This window comes from Malurus melanocephalus, unplaced genomic scaffold (assembly GCF_030028575.1).
Source record: "Malurus melanocephalus ecotype Western Australia unplaced genomic scaffold, MMel_1.1 scaffold_122, whole genome shotgun sequence".
Classification (NCBI taxonomy): Eukaryota; Metazoa; Chordata; class Aves; order Passeriformes; family Maluridae; genus Malurus; species Malurus melanocephalus.
The window spans coordinates 1,858,053-1,874,818 of record NW_026623354.1 but is presented as its reverse complement, the minus strand read 5'-3'; the positions used below and the strand labels follow the sequence as shown (position 1 = coordinate 1,874,818).

The window sequence follows — 16,766 nt, the reverse complement described above, 5'->3', positions numbered from 1 at the left end:
ACTGCTGTCCTGCTGCAGACTTGCCAAATAAAAGGGGAGGGATGATGGCTCTGTAAGAACATGTGCCTTGCTTTTAAAAGGTGGGGAAGCTCCTAGGCTTTTCCAGCCATAGGGAAAAAGATGGGAGAGCCTGTGATGCCTGACCCTCTTGGGAGTGTGGATTTCCTGTGTGTGGTTTTAGAACACAAAGGAACGGTCTTACCAGGAGTCACCATCTGTATAAATTCACCAATTCCCACAGGGAAAGTTTTTCCAAATAAATAGTGTTGTCTTGTACTTAAATATTCTGACAACAGTTCAGTTCCCTGTATGTAATTGAAATCTAGAGGAAATAGTAATTTGTCTGATGTTTAATTTTGGAAACGTACAAACTATCTGTAAATTAAATAGATAAGTGCTATGATACAAATTTGGAAGGCTTCAGAGCAGCTCTCAAACATTAAAAATGCATTTAGTGTGGGATATTTAGCTCTTTRTACGTTATTAGTGCCAATGGAAATTGATGTGTTCATTTTTTTGCAAGGGATTTTGCAAATCAGTTGTGATTAGAATGTGAGCATAAGTGCTTGTTGTAAATTAAATTAAACATGATGTTGAGACTGCCTTTTAATTTAACTAGTGTTGCACAAAGTCCCTCATACTCTGCTGTTTTATATAAAGTTGTATATAACTGTACTGGTATTTTAGAACTAATTCCTTTTTAATTCATTGTTGTATAAATTAAAAAAAAAATTTTGAAAATAGAAATCAAAAAGTAGTAAACATTGTCTTGATCTAGCAAGGAAAGTGGCTTTTTCTGGGGATTATTTCATTATTCTGTGTTGCAGCAAAGGCTTGCAGTGTGTGCTGTACTAACACTTTGTTCTGAAGTCACTAGAGGATGATGGGTTTGGTTTGAATGTGGAGGTGGATATGGTTGCATCCTTACTTGGAATGCTTTAGTCTCTTATTTTGCTTTTCTGCTTTGCTCTTATTTTGGTATTTAAAAGCTATTTATCCAGGTTTGTGTTCTTGTTAAATAGGCTGCAGGATGTGTGCATACATAAGCCAAAGACCTTAGAAATACCAACACTTCTAAGCATGGTATTTGCAGAAATTGGGAGAGCTGATGGATGCTCTTCCTTCATTGTTTTCAGTGCCAGAAATCTTGTTTCAGTAAGTCACTGTAGCTCAAAATGGTKTTTGTCAGTTTTCCATGAGAGCATCAAACTATCTTTAATTGATTTTGGGAGGAGGCGTATTGGCAGTTGTTGATACCAATTTTAACCAGTTTGTGGTTAAAAATCCTCAAACCTACAACTATCTATTCACTCAAAACTTGGCATTATTTTCCAGTSTGTTTGCCTAACTCTTCTTTTTCTGCCTAACAAAATCTGGGCTAAGTCTRTATTTTGAGGGGATCAAATGGTTCCTAACAGGAACAGGGTACCGTTACTTGTGCTTAAAGTTGGAAAGGTGGGGAGTGGGGAGGTGGCCAAGCCCTGAAGTGGTACTAAGTTTTGTAGAGCCAAAATAGTGGGGTCATCCTGCTGGTTTTTTTTTCCCTACTCTTGTGATCCTTGCTATTTAGTAATTCAAGAACTATAAAGGAAGACTATGAGTAAAATACCAGACCAGTCAGTACGTGCACACCACATGTTTCGAGTTGGTTTGTAGTATAACGAAACCTAAACGGTGGCCAGAGTGATTTAGTAGCCTCATATTTGTCATGCACAAGACTTAAAAAAGCAAAAAAGAATAACTTGTTTAAAGCTGAATAWTTTTTATGTGACATTTCAAAATGGATTTCTTCATGAAGGAGTTAATGAGGGAGAAACTTGGAACCAAATTAAAGTTAGAAGTTGAATTGGATTTCAGGAAAATAGCTGGAGTGTTGAGTTGTGTTTATTCACAAAGAGAACAAAAGAAATGTCTTTCTCATGGCTCTGTACGAGGCTGTTGCTTGTACAGAACCGAAGTGTCTTGAATCAGAGCATGGAGCTCCCTCCCAAAGAGTGTGCTGACAGTTAAAGGACCCTTAATTATTTATTTGAGTTTCTGAAACTTTTCAGTTCAGCTCCATGTGACTGTTTCCTGAACATATTGTGATCTCCAAATGTGACAAGCAGATGCCTCTGATGGTTGAGCAARCCATGCTTATGAAAGACTTCTTTCTCATGAAATGGCAGTGACATCCTGGAGGCTGTGCTGCTCCTCTCCTGCTATTTGTAAGTCTCCACACAAATAATTCTGGGAGGCAATGTCAGTGACAGAGGACGGAAACCAAGGCRCAAGGCAGTGCTAGGAAATGAGAGCAATAAATAAAGACAGAAAGAAGGAATGCCCTACAAGAGGGTTTTATTTATTAATTTTTTTTTTCAAAAACTTCAGTACAGATCGTGTGATATCTTCCTTTGTGCAGGGTTGTGGCCCTTGCTGTTGGGATTGCCTGTGTGTAGCCATGTGATGGGGCTGCAGCAGTGCAGCCTCTCCCCCTCCTTCCCTCAGACTGGGGCTGTGTCCAACACCGGAGCACTATCACTTAAAAACCAAATTGGTATTTATAATTCAGCGTTTTCTAATCAAAGAGACAGAATTATGTGGTGAGATAGTCARTGTTTTACACACATTATCTTGAGCATGAACTGCTTTTCCTGTGAATCACATGCTGCAGGGAGAAAAATAAAGCTCAAGGGCAAATATTTAGAATACCTGTATCTTTATTTTTATTGAAGAAGACTGACCAGGAAGAAAAACTTAAACTTTTTTATGAAGTGAGAGAAGCATCAATCTGTGTAATGAAAGTGAACTGTTTGTTAGGGTGCACCAGCAGCACTGTCATAAAAACTTGTAAGCTTTAGTGCCATAGTGTATTTCATCTTTCTATGTTGTGATGTTTATGCAAATAAACTTAAAGAAGACCTGGTAAGATCTTCACTGGTAAGATTTACTGCAATAGGGCTCTTTTGTTAAATCATGTTTRCAATCATAAACATACTGTCTGATTTTTACCAGMTTCCCACTTTCTGAAAATTACTTGTTCCAGTAAATAAATGTAACTCAGTCTATTCCTGTGAAGCAACCTTGGTTTATATTGTCCAGTCTGCTGCATTCAAAAAGCTCTAGTTGCTCCWACTCATTCCTTTTGACCAATGAATATAAAGGAACAGTAGTATTTCTCTTAAAGGGTGTTAAAGGTTCAATGTAGTCCTGTTACCTTTTTTTGTATTTTTGTGTTAATGTAATTTATGTAATTGGAATTAAGAGAAGTTTCTTCTGTATTTTTCAGGTTCAAGCCATTTTTTCCAGTTCAAGTATCACCACCTGAAGAATATGAAGATCGAGACCTCTATTTACAGGATTTTCTATTGACAGAAGGTCGACTAAAAGTCACATTAATTGAATGTACAAGGTATATTTTTGTGCACTTTTGCTYGTTCGTGACTAAGCAAGGACCTGTGTTTTCTCAGTTTGTAGTAATTATAGCTGTAGGCCAGTTCTGATTCACAAAGTGGCTGCTTTGATGTTGTGATTGCACTCTAACCAAGAAGTGTGCTTTACTTAAAGTAAAAACGAACAGATGAAAGTTGCAATTACTTTGAGGCACTTCTGCTTTGTGTAGATGCAAGCCTTTGCCTTTCTGAATTTTGCCTGGTCACAAGCTAATYTGTGCCTCTTCTTATTTGCTTGTTCTGCTTTTCTGGCACACAAATTATGAGTCTCTTTCCAGAACAGTATAAATGTTGTAATTATATTACTGTGTTATATTAGCAAAGGGAAATAAGTCAGAGTCTTACTTAGAGAAATCCAAATCACTTTTGTAAGGCATTATTTATTGTCTTTGTCTTGAACAAAATAATGGAAAGAAAATCTGTTTCCTTCATTCATTGAAGAGAAAATTAGTCTCTTCAAGGCTGGAGAGTAAGTGTGTGGGCTCTTGGTTTSTTGGGGGTGTTTTGTCAGGCCTCTTGGTTTATGTTAGGTTTTATCCAAGTAGTSCTAAGGCTTTGATCTAGTCATCTGCAGTTCTGCTCTTTATAAACTAAACTGCTTTGCAGCAAGACTTTTTTTTAACCTGTTTTTTAATTGCTTGTGTTCCCAAATCAACTCCTCTTTGCACTTTTTTTCTGTAGTATTGTACAACCATTTGAACTGTATTTGCTGCACTAACGTGATTTATCCGGATTTATTTGGATTTTCTAAAGATACTCTTCTGCTTGTTGTGCAGTGACAGCACTGGYTATATTTTTGTGATAAAATTCCTGCTTACCTGTTGTGTTGCTGTCTTTGTGATGTTTTCTATGGATGATCCAAGGATCCTATATGAATGCATTTCTTGGCCACCAGGAGCATTTCTCCTTTGCCTGTACTGAGTAAGGGAACTCTATCTCTTTTCGTAGCAATTCTTCAYTTTCAGCACAGTGGTGCATTTGTTTTTACCATAAGAGGGCCAAAATCACCACCTTGCACTTCGCTTCCACTTGATTTGGAAAGCAATCTTTTAAACAATGTCTTTTCTGCATCTGAAACAATGTGCAGCATCGACTCTTGAGTTTCTTTGCATTGAGAACCCAGATTGCTCAGTTTGACATCATCRTCTGACCTCTCTGTATTTTCAGCTGCCACAGATGCTGATCAGATGACTCAAAAAAAACCCCTTAGTTAAAAATGGTTATATTTTATATTTTTGGAGTTCTTCCACTAGAGGGTGGCAGTGTCTTTCTTTTGGTGAAAGGCTGTGCCTGTGGAATCTGTTCTGTGTGGGCTTCTGTGTGTACACGTTACTAATAACACTGTATAAATGAAAGATGGAGTTTACATATATCCCAGATATCAGATTAAAGGTATTACAATCCTTACAATCCTGACTTTTCTRTTTCAGGTTACTGATGTTTGGATCCTATGAAAGAGAAACAAATGTTCATTGCACAATGGAGCTGAGCAGTCATGTTTGGGAAGAAAAATCAAGAAGTTCTATTAAAACGGTAAAAAAGAGGGTGTCATCTTTGCATATTGCAGTTTGTCTTATGCTCTTKATACATTATCTAGAAAGTGTGTCTTTAGGCAATCAAATGGGTGATATAACAGGAAAAAAAAAGCCAAAACCAAAACTCTGCAGACCACTTTTTAATTCACTGTCAGATTGGCATGTACAGATAATATCACGTTCAGTTATCACAACTGTGCTTGAAACTGTACCTGGTTTGAATATACTGTCAGCTGGCCAGCTGCACTGACACAAATAGTGTAAAATATGTKTTTTATAGTCCTGTTATATTTGGGTGGGGCAGTGTTTAGAAAGACTTAAGATTGATCTGTCTTTGCCTGGCCAATATTGTAAGGTAGTGTTTCAGTAATTATTCCACTTGATAGCACGAGTTTAGCAGCATACAGCCTACAGATTTACTGCCTTTTTTTGGTGTGTGAGTGTGAGAATGACCTTTTTTATTTCTTCAAAGAAAGGTTGTGATGTATGAAAGAACCTTTCAGTTTTACATTAGAGTGATATTGTGTTAGTAATCAAATTGAATTGGGCTTGTGCTGAGCAATAAGTAACATTGTTATTGAAGAAAAACCCCCGAAGCTTTAAAAAGACYTCATGTTAACAGTTGGTTTCTTGTAAAGAAATCACTGGAACAAAAGTTCCTGTCCTGCATTTTACCCTCTGCTGAGTGCTACTGGCTTTAGYCTGTGCCTTTGTTACATCTGACTGGAGTTGTGTTTGGAGACCAGCATCATTTTCCACTGGAGTAGCAAAAATCCAGAATTTCAACCSCTCATTCATTTTTCCACCATTAAAYTCCMCTTCACATTGGTTCTGAAATCCTTGTAACAAATGCTGTGATCCTTGKTTCCAGCTTACTGTATATTATGTTTTGCCTAAAAGGGTGTATGGCTGAACAACATCTCATATGTGTATAAAACCATGCATGGGTTGTTGCTCTGGCAATGAAGGTGGCAAGTGCCTGGATTTAGTGGTACAATCCTCTGGACACAGTAGTTTGTGATTATTTTTWGATGTTGAGTAGCAGTGTTAGAACACATTGTTTTACGCTCTAACAACAGAAGAAGAAAGGAAAAAACACTCAGCAGATGCTGTGGCACCGGTGTGTTTGTGACAGCAGATGGCAGTAGGAGTAAATGAGTGAAGGTGAAATGGCTGCTTTTTATAACTGGAAAAGTACTCAGGGAGAGACTCTAAACTCATCTTCTGTGTTGGCATCTAAAATGAAATAGCAGGTTTTTAATTGAAATGACAGTTTAAAAAATTTCTTATGCTGTTGGAAATCTGGCCTGCAATGWACAGGAGGGTTTTCTGTGCATGTGTGTTGCAGCCTTTCATTGAGCCAGAGAGCAGAGATTCCTTGGTTTGAGTTGCTGCATCTTGACCTCAGCTGGCACTGAAAAATTCACTGTGCCCAACCACCTTGAACTTCAGGCCACTGGAATGGTGGCCTGGTTTAAAGATCCTGCTTTTGAAAGTCTTGATATGGTACGGTATGGAAACTGAAAATCAGCAACTTGCAGAACTTTTTGCTTTTCAATGTAGTGAAATCACAGAAATTTCTTTCCCTTAGGAAATCAGGTTAAATTTGCAAGTTCAGTTACGAGATGTTAGGACATCTCACTGAGTGGTAAGAATATTACCAAAGGTCTTCAACAAAATAGGAAGTATTGCTGAGACATAAACCCTGGAACTGTGGGGTTTTTTTTTCACAAATACTGACTGTGTGAATAGTTAAATAGCAAGTTATAAAGAAAAAGCATTGCAATATTTTTCCAAACTGGAAGTTTACTTGCATCATTAATCGTGATTATTAGCCCTATTGCAAAGTTCACCATGAGGCAGCTGATGGCAATACTTAATATCTTTCTAATATTAAATCCTTATTTTAATGCTCACATGTGCAGTACGTACTCGAGATGAAGTTAAAATTAATAACAACTTTGGAAACTATGGAGGTGAAATGGCAAGCAAAGTTGAAGTTAAAAGATATTATGGTTTAAAAGAATTTAATTTATACAAACCTCACAAAGGCATGACAAAACATCCCCTGATTCAGACTATGTTCTGCAATGTTCCTGAGGAAAAWGCTCATAACTTTCTATACTTCTTGACATTTTCATTCTTTTTATTGTGTTAGTTGTAGTGATAACAGATTAGATAGGTTTAATACTTTGTAATGAATTTTGGCAAGACTTTAATCTGATCRCAGAATTTATGGAACATTAGCAGATGTCACAATTGATTTGAAAAAAGATGCTGTATTATTGAATATATCTGGAGCATTATTGAAGTGTCTGTTACAATACAAAGGTGTCTCAAGCTTATGTTTGTCAAATCTGACACACCAGTAGGACTTTAGAGAGTGATTTGGCACATTCCCATGCGAAACATGTAAACATTCTTAAATATGTTAATTAATAGTACATGCTGCTGGAATTAATGTTAATCAGTGCATTGCTAYGTAAAAATGATGTATGGCTAGGATGTAGTAATTAGCATTAGCAGCATTGGATCACTRGACAGGTGTCCTATGGTTAAATAATTAGGTCTGTGTAAATAATGAGATACATACTCACAGATACCAAGTCGAGGCTGTATCATAAATGGGGATGCTTATGTCCACTGAACTGCCAGTCAGCAGTACCAGATTGATTTCTACAGGCAAAAAGAATTGTTCTATTTTCCCTTGGATCACATCTGTTTAGAGTGAACCCTGGGCCCTCTTTCTCTTGGTGAGACTCTGGGTCTTCCCCTGTAAAGGACTTCCTGTGTAGTGTTGTGAAAGAATAGCATGATTTTTCAGCAGAAATCAGTTTCTGTATGCAGAAGAGGAAAATACAGTCCACTTTCTTTAGAACTGGCAGAGGAATGGACATAAAAATGAATTTGAAGTATGAGTAGCAGAGACCCGAGGTAACTTTGTAAGAACCCTGTTGTGTTGATTGGAGTGCCTTGACTRCTCTGTGGATGCTGGTGCTTTTCTCTGGATCCACTTCTGTAGAGAAGAATGAATTGAAAGTATAATTGTATTGAAGTGAGAATCTTGTTTAATTGCTCTGAAAATCTTTGTAGCTATGTTTCTTTGACCTACATACTGTTTTTTATGATAAAACTAAAGTAGTTTTCTAGAAATTGTGGAAACTATTGTGACAAGATTGTTATCTTCTGATACTCTTATACCCAGAAAGCACATATAAACTGGAAATGGTTTGTCCTTTTTATTGGTTTTAAGAATCTAAAGTAATGGGGAGAGGGGCTTAACTGCACGCCAGAAATGTATCTGTTCCGAGTTTCTCTTAATTATTTTTTATAGAAATTCAGGAGCAAAAGAGAACCATTATTGATCATTAAATAATCAAGTTAGTTAACCCCAGGGAATTATGAGGAAACACCTTTAAACTCTGGTGTCAACTATGTTGGCCGAGGTGGTACTGTAAGAATAGCCACGGGTTCATATTTCTCCACAGTTACTTACTGCTTCTAGAAACAAGAATTTTTTTATTGTTGGTAGGGTTTTTCATTACTTTTTTTTTTTTAAATCCCATTTGTAAATATTAACTTTAGCRATACTGAAACTGCATTTCATATTCTGCAAAGTAAAAATTTCGATCTAAAATGCCACATCCAATCGCCCATAGGATTCAATCTTGCAGCAGTTGTCTCAGGAGCACCCAAATATCCTCTAAAGCAACCTAATAATAGAATTAATTAAGATAAGAATTCCATGGCTTTTTTAGGAATACTGCTTGATGTTTCGTCCTTTCTGAACATTGTGGTCAGCACTAGAGTAACTCAAGGGGAAGACTTGAATTTTTGAGATTGCACTTTGAATTTGTCCATGTATATACATAGAGATATATAGGTCATGATCTCCAGGCTGGTTGGTGCCAGCCTATTAAAAAAAGGCAGTATTTCTCAGCTTTTCATAAATCTAAATTTCCTTTATTAGGGAAACTTAAAGGTATTCCAGTATCATAACATATGAATCTAAAATGAAAAATATTGTAAATCAAATCCAGCACCTTCTGAAATGAGTTGCCTCAAGGTACTGAACTATAATGTCAAAATTTAAAGCAACTGTGAAATGTTAATTTGTAAATACATGGAGTTAAATGCCTCACAGTTGRCATTTCACTGTGCTTATTTAACAGCCTGCCATTTCAGTATTTAATCCTATCAAAAGAAAGGAGGAGGATTAAAGCAAGAAAAGCTTTTTGAAAATGTCACTTTTTATGAAAATTCATGGTCTTGTAAAACTTGGTAATATTTGTAAATACAATGGGGAATAGTTCTGAGATTTGTGCCTTACATAATATTCTGTAATCTGTCTTTCAAATAAACTTGAAGGCCATCAGGATTTTTTCAGTCTCATCCTAAACATTTAAGCTTTTGACTTGGGGCTTCAGAAAGCTTTACTGTGATTTAATGAACAACCTTCTGTGAAAATGCACTGTAGTTCTTTATTGCTTAGAGACTGTTGAATATGAACATTAAACACCCCGCCAAAACACCACTGACAGAGGGGTTTATTTCAGTTTATATTCAGATGGTTCTAAAGAACACAATGTCATTATTCTAGTCACAGTCTGACCTGGTACTTATCTGCTGAGAAGTCGTTTAGAAGCTGTCTTGTACTGCATCCCCTTGTATTCACATCCTCACTGGGACAGGCAGAAAGTGGAATTTGCTGCACTTTGGCATTTGGCAGCAGACACTACTAAATGTATCAGGTGCAACCAAGTCTGGAKCTTCCCTTCCCTGTACCTTTTTCTYCCTATGTCCAAATCTGATATTGTGGTTTTTTCCCTGGAGTGCTGCAGCCATTGACTCTAACAAATCTCACTCGCTGAGTTTCAAATTTATACTAGTAGTTGAAAAGATTAATGGATAAATAACTTGAGTGAGAAGAATCTGTGCTGAGCAGTGCTTAGTACTCTCATGTTCTTGCACTTCCACATCCCCAACTCTGAGAGCTGCCAGCCAGGCTAATTCATGGTACTCAGGTTTAGAAAGAGAAGTTCTTCTGCAACCAGATACTTGTCCCATACATGAAATAAGTTTGATTTGAAGCCACGTAATTTCAGTTGAAATCTCCATTAGATTTTGTAACTGAGTTGTATTGCAGATGCCGTTGGTGATATTGTCTATCTAGCTGGGGTCTTCCAAGCTGATATTTTGCAAGGAGTTGAACTCTGAAAACATGGYATTGACCTCCTGATTCATCACATAGTTGTGAAGAGGCTCAAGCCTTTCAGTTGGTTGTGTTGGGTGAATCCCCTGTAGTAAGATTTCTCTGTATGACTGTTCTAGGACCAAAGTTGCATGAAAYTTCAGGCTTCCTCCTTAGTTCTGTTTATGTAATGCTTTTTACAGAGCTGATCTGAAAAGAACACTYATTTTTGCTGTGTTTTTACGCATGTAATAGCCAACCTGTAGTACAGATTGTATGAGTTACCTTTCAGTTGACTATTTTACGTGTCATCCTGACAGTACCCAGTTTAAGTGGCAGTTGTAAGCTTTTGTTGTCATACTTTTTAATGTACAGATTCATATTTAAATTCATGTAACTATTAAGTGAAACTTAAATTATATATTTTCCTTAGAAAGGTTTGCTAAGTGAAGCCTTTTTCAGAGTGTCACTAGATGTGGAGCTGGTGACTCTTTTTGTTTTTTCTTCTGTTCTTGTCATCTATTCTGCTGCATGTCCAAATACTGAATGCAGTAAAGAGTTTTAAGTAGGTTTTACAGCAGCTGTCTTTCTAATTTGCAAAGAAATTGATTTACAGTGATAGGTGATCTTGCTAARTAAATAGATGGCTGATGCATGAAAGCTAACTTTGTTTGTAGAAACAATATGGCTTATTGTAAGAGAGATAACAGTGTTTTATTGACCAAAGTACACAAAGTGGTTTCTGGGTAATTCAGTATTTCTGGAATGACTTTTCAAATTATTTTGTAGCATCCTATTGCAAAGTTGCATAGCCAGATGAGCTGGCAGCTTGGTTGGAGGCTGCCTCACATGGCTGAAGTGGAAGGGCTTAAACACAGATATCCAGAGCAACCTTTGGAAAAAATAAGCTGGTTCTATTCTCATTGGTTTGTAGTTTTTTTTCCTCTTCAGCATTCCAATTTACTTTAAAAATGTATTTTTTCTGATAACCTAATAGTTAACTTCTTCCTAATACAGATTTTTCTTTTCAGATTGAGATATTGGGGTCTGTTCTTACTAGGAGGTAGTAACTGGATTGGAGCTAATTTACTTATSTGTATGGATTTTAGTGATGTTGCGATGTTTCCTCACCAAATCAGGACCTCATAGAGTTGGGCATGTTGACAGCTGTTTTCCTTCCAATGGTGAACAGTTATGTCTCCCAAAATAATGAAGAAAGGGACTCTGTGCTTGAATGTGTAATTACTGAACAAAAATGTTTTCCAGAGAGGGAAACTCCTGGGAGGGAGTAAAAAGTCATGGAAAAGAGGCGTGTAGCTGTGAGTAAAAACACTTGTTCAGAAATGGCAAGGTACTGGCACTTGGTGCTCATAGGCTCTCGTAAATCCAGTCATCTTCCAAAATCTGTGTGAGATGTGTGCAGGTTTGACACAGTGCAGAGTTGCAGAGTTGTTCTTTTCTGACTGCAGGTTGCTCARTGGTAACTTGTCTGAGCATTACTGCCATGAGCAGTTCATCATCTGGAAGTTCATCTTGCAGTTAAGGAAGAGAAAATTACACTGGAGTTTCTGCAGATTGTTAAAGGATAGGCAAGTGCTTGTAGCTGTCACAGAACAGCTGATGTTTAAATTCTGCCTTTGGGAATCTGATGTTGGCCTTGCTTCCAAGTATAAACATTTCAGCTGTTTATAAACTTTGGACTGCATTAATAACTACTCAGGAGACTGTACAAGAAATCTCAGCTGCTTGGTTCTGATTCCTATTTTTATGTTTACACTAGCTAAATTTAACAGCTACATGAGATTATACAAAAGCATCATCAGGCKGGATACCAGGAAGAAATTTGGAATAGAGATTTCTTATAATATCCTTAATTAATAACTATAAAATAAGTATTAATTGTTTAACTAATTAACCTACCATTCTTTAACATAGGTGTCAGATGCCCTTCATTGGGTTAGAAATGAATTTTCATACACCACAAATAGTTGATGTCTAGTCATTTTAAATGTTATGGTTCGAGGGTCAAAATCCAGGCATAAAATGTACTGAGTTACTGCAAAGAAACCCTTTAATTTTGTGAGAGGAATTCCTTATTCTGARTACACTCTAATGTATTTGTAACTATTTTTATGAAGGCAAATGATTTAAGTAGTTCATGTTCTTGGACTCAAGGTAATGCAGTGTTGTCACAAGTGTTATATTTTGCCTTCCTAGAATGTAATTATTTAACTGAACATTATCTCAAATGGACTATTTTTTTTCTTTCTTTCTCCCTCTTCAGTCAAAAGCTGAACCAGAATTTAGGTGCTTGTCTCAGTACTAAGAGTCTTTTTTATGTCTGGTGGAGCTCAACACATAGAGGCCACAGAGAGTGAATGAGAACAGTGTTTGGTGTATTGATGATGTTAAAATTTCCCCTTGTTATTGTATTCCCAGTTACTGTGGCTGTTCTATGTCTGTAGAAGACCAGAAGTGGAATCTCAGTTTGTAGGCAAAAAAAAAAAGTGAATATTAAGATAATTATCAGTGCAAAATAAGTGATTCTTAATGSTTACCAAGCATCTTAAAAATACTTTCCACAATTAAAAAAAATATATAAGCAAGAATTTCATCAGGCCAGTGCAGTGCATGTTGTCCCAGAGCTCTGTAACGACAGCAGAGAGCAATAAGAGAATAATGTGAGTGGGCAGTGCAGCAATTGCCCTGGAAAAGCCTTGGGGATCAGACCTGGAACTGCYGATTCCCGTCATCCAAATGAAATGACTAAAAGGTCACCCAGTGTATTAAGGTTAGAGAGAGYAGAGTGATGCTCTGCAAAGGCCACCTGCAGATCAGAAATGATCAGTAGTAAATCATCATGAGAAAACGGAGCATTTCCCTTAATSCAATCTGGTAAAAGGCTGCCTCCGTCAGAGTTTGGGTGAGATAAATAGAATTTATGAACTATGAATGTCTTCACAGATACTTTAAGCTAAAGTCACTATATTCAGATCTATACTTATGTCATCCCTGTCCATTTTTAGATGCTTAGTTTGGAACAAATACCATGTCTATGCACCCACAGATCTATTTGATGTTAATCAGAGCTATAGATTTCCCTGGCTGAAGGAAGGAAAAAAAACCTGCAGGTTTTTTTAGTCCTTAGAAGTCTGAGGTAGATATGCAGAAATATTTCTTGTGTTTTGTTTGTTGATTTTTGTTCTAACTATAAAATCCATCTAAAAAACATATATATTATACATATGCACTTTTTATGCATAAGTTGTGCATATATAATTACATGCACTTAGAAAATATATATATATATATAAAATGAAAAACATCAGTTGTTCTACTTCAGTGTATGGAAGTCTAAAGGCTAAGAAGTTGATCATGCATTAAGAAATACAGCTACTTGCAAACACAATAAGTGACCCTTGCGAAACTGGAATTGACTTACTTGAAATTCATCAGCACTTACAGTTCCAGTGATATATAACAGAGTCAAGAATATATATAAGATATAATATATATAATATATATAATATATATAACAAAGTTGATGTTTAGACAGCAATTGCAGAAATCTGTTTCTACGTTTCATGGTTGTAAAATCACAGATCTGTGGGAATATATCAGGAATATTCTGTATAGCAGCTTGTAAACTAAAAACAATGTGAGCTACATGTGAAGGGAGCACAGGATTACAGTGTTCAGAACTTCCAATGCAAGCAAACATGTGGTTCATCTCCACTGTAATCTCTCCCCCTTTCAAACCAGGGATTTCCACTGCTCTCAAATCAGATGCACATTTACCATAGGATTTCATTGAGCTGGTTGAWTGTGCAACAAGTAACTTGCTTAAGYTATGAATTGCTGTTCAGTCACATGGTATTTCTGTGAAATTTGGAGTCCAATTCTGTTTGAGCTGTGCAGTCTCTTCTTGCGGATTATGAAACACACCAATGTGGCAATTACTCTGTTTTTGGATTCAAGATATATGTATAGACTGTAGATCTATTGACATGTATATGTAAATAAATCAAAGAGTTTGGAAATTGGATACACATTTTGCAGGCAAAGTGAACAGTAAGGTGCTTGGCTGTCCCTGTTAAAGCCAGTATGGCCTCAGAGCTGACTTCCACACACTTCCAGGATAGTCCTGGAGGTTTTGCTGGGCTCTCTTTCTGGTCTGTCCTCCTGGAATACTCACATTAGATTAGCGTTTAGGAGCACCACTGTGTGCCCACTGGTGTAGCTTCCTCTGCCGTCAATGAACCTTTAGTGTTCCACGAGCAAGAGCACTTTTAATTCAAATCAAAGCACAGGAGGTGGGGACCATGGGAAGTTTTGCCTGAAGAGAACACAGGTTTGGCTGACCTGAACCAAAAAGTTGTGGCTGATGGACAGCAGTAAGAAAGAGCAAGCAGTGACTGTTAGCTTGGTGCAAGAGGCCATGTGCAGTGATAAATACCTGCACCAGTTCTGCTGCATAAACACAGAGCAAAGGAAGTAGGACAAGAATAACACTGCYAGTAAAATCAGCTCATGGGTGTAGAGTAGCTGTGAATATTTGGCTAGTGGGGAGTCTTTAAAGTGCCTGATTAATGTATGTTATCTACAAGTTTGAGAAACTCCTAGGAAATACGTGGTTGTACTATCAGAAACATTGAGCAGCTGGCTTCAGCAGAAAAATTGGCTTGATTTCAAGCATTTCTTTATAAAGATATGTAATCCAAAACAAGATTAAAATGGTATCTGGACAAGGTATCTGTTTAGTTACTAGACTAGAGTCAGTAATTTAGAATGAAGTAATCTGGAAGTAATCTGGTGACAGCTCCCGCCAGGTTAAGGCTGCCTCAGACCCTCTTCCTGAACACAGCCAGGCAGTGTTTATTGAACAAAAAAAGTATTTTTTCTTCAAATTATATTTTCACTTTTGCTAAACCGTGCATGACAGACTATACACAAGGGGGGCAGGGCAGCAGAGCTATCTGATTTTGACTAGTTAAATAAAAATAGTTTACAAAAAGGCTGATTTAGTCTTCAGACTAGCCTAAGAATGTATCTGTAGGGATGGCTGCAGATGGAATAAACTTYCTTGTGTTGCAGGCAGTCCAGCCTGGAGGCAGTTTTAGTTTAAAACCTCTTAAGGGTGCATCAAGATTACACCTGAGGTACAGACCTGCTGAAGAGAGAAAGTAGTATTAAAAATCTTCATTTTGACTAMAACGGGTGTTTAGCCAAAACATGGGAACATCTGTGATGGATTTTTATTCCTTGCAAAACAATACTTGAGCAAAATTTTTTTAAACAAGTTTTTTGCCAAGCTTCATAAATGTTTGTATTTCCACTAGAGTTCTTGGGGCTTTAGCTATTGGAAGATAATCTAAAATAGCAAATATTCTAAAAATGTAACTAGGAACAAACTTTTGGCTGTCTTTGTGAGCAGAGGCATTCAGATTCTTGCCARCTGATGTGTAGAAGTGCATAAGGAACCACAGTCTTCGTTGCATATGATTGAGGTAACCAAGAGTTGTAATTAATTCCCSAGYTTTAAAAGTAGCTGCTAGGAGGAACAATTTTGTGACAGGTTATTAAAGCAATATTCCCTCAAACCTAATAATTGTAATGAAAAGAAATGAGATTTACCAGAAAAATTAAGAACTTGATTCTCATGAAGAAGAAGAAATTTTCTTCTACAGAGTATTTCTGAATTTATTTTAACAGATGGAAGTAGTAAACTATAAAGGCACTGGAAATATGTCCTGGACACAATACACACTTTTCTGCATGTTCAGAAATAATTTAGTGGAGCAAAGGGTTCTTCTTTGATTTTGCCAAATCCTCAACCTGGTGTATTACTCCTCAGATGCTGAGGTACCTATTTTAAGACTACAATAGAAAAGACTCTAGAAATGCTGCTGTGGCTGCAGGAAGAGCAGTGTAGGGAACAATGCTGCGTGGGTCTTGACAGATTTTATCCTGGGCCTCCTTTTGAGCAAAGCTGTGGTAAAATGGGAAAGGTGCAAGCAAATTCCTTTTTCTTCTCCTCTGTCTGTATAAGAAATAAATCTTCGACATTGAAACTTGGTACTCTTTCTTATTTTGTATTTTTGCGTTTTATTGGGTGGTAACGTTACTTTCCAGCTTATGAAAGAAATTCTTCTTCCTTTTGAAAGCTAGATTATTTTTTTCCTTGCTATGTGCTTTCCTGATGACTGGTGTCTAGCAGTTCTACAGATTACTAGGTAAACTTCAAGTTTTATTAAGGAAAGAGTAGCAGTTGAGAATTCTGCATGAGTTGGTCAGAAACACTTGAAAGCAATGCCTTGTGTCAGAGAAAGAGTTTGGCTGATATGCAGAATGTGCACGAGTGCACTGTAGGTGCTGACAGCATTTTTGGATTTTGTCACTTCCCCTCTTCACCATCATATCTTTAGTTTCATTAGCTGAGTATTGCTGTTATTTATCTTGACTATTGTATAATATGAATGTTGKCTAGGGGTCTTATGTAGTGTAAAGATTTATTTTTTAATTGGTTATTATTAATAATACAGTTTTTTATTTTAAAATTTCAGAAAATCATATGTAGCCACACTGCATTGAGGTAGTTATGTCAGCTGA

At 36.9% G+C, this 16,766-nt stretch overlaps 1 protein-coding gene across 1 annotated transcript in view; it reads left to right on the top strand.

The window, feature by feature from the left end:
• The window catches only part of PDZD8 (PDZ domain containing 8), a 49,699-nt gene that overhangs the window by 14,465 nt on the left and 18,468 nt on the right, over window positions 1-16,766 (top strand). The window contains exons 2-3 of the mRNA XM_057370301.1: window positions 3,269-3,391; window positions 4,862-4,964. Coding sequence (XP_057226284.1) covers window positions 3,269-3,391; window positions 4,862-4,964 — 226 coding nt within the window. The remainder of the gene's footprint in view (window positions 1-3,268; window positions 3,392-4,861; window positions 4,965-16,766) is intronic.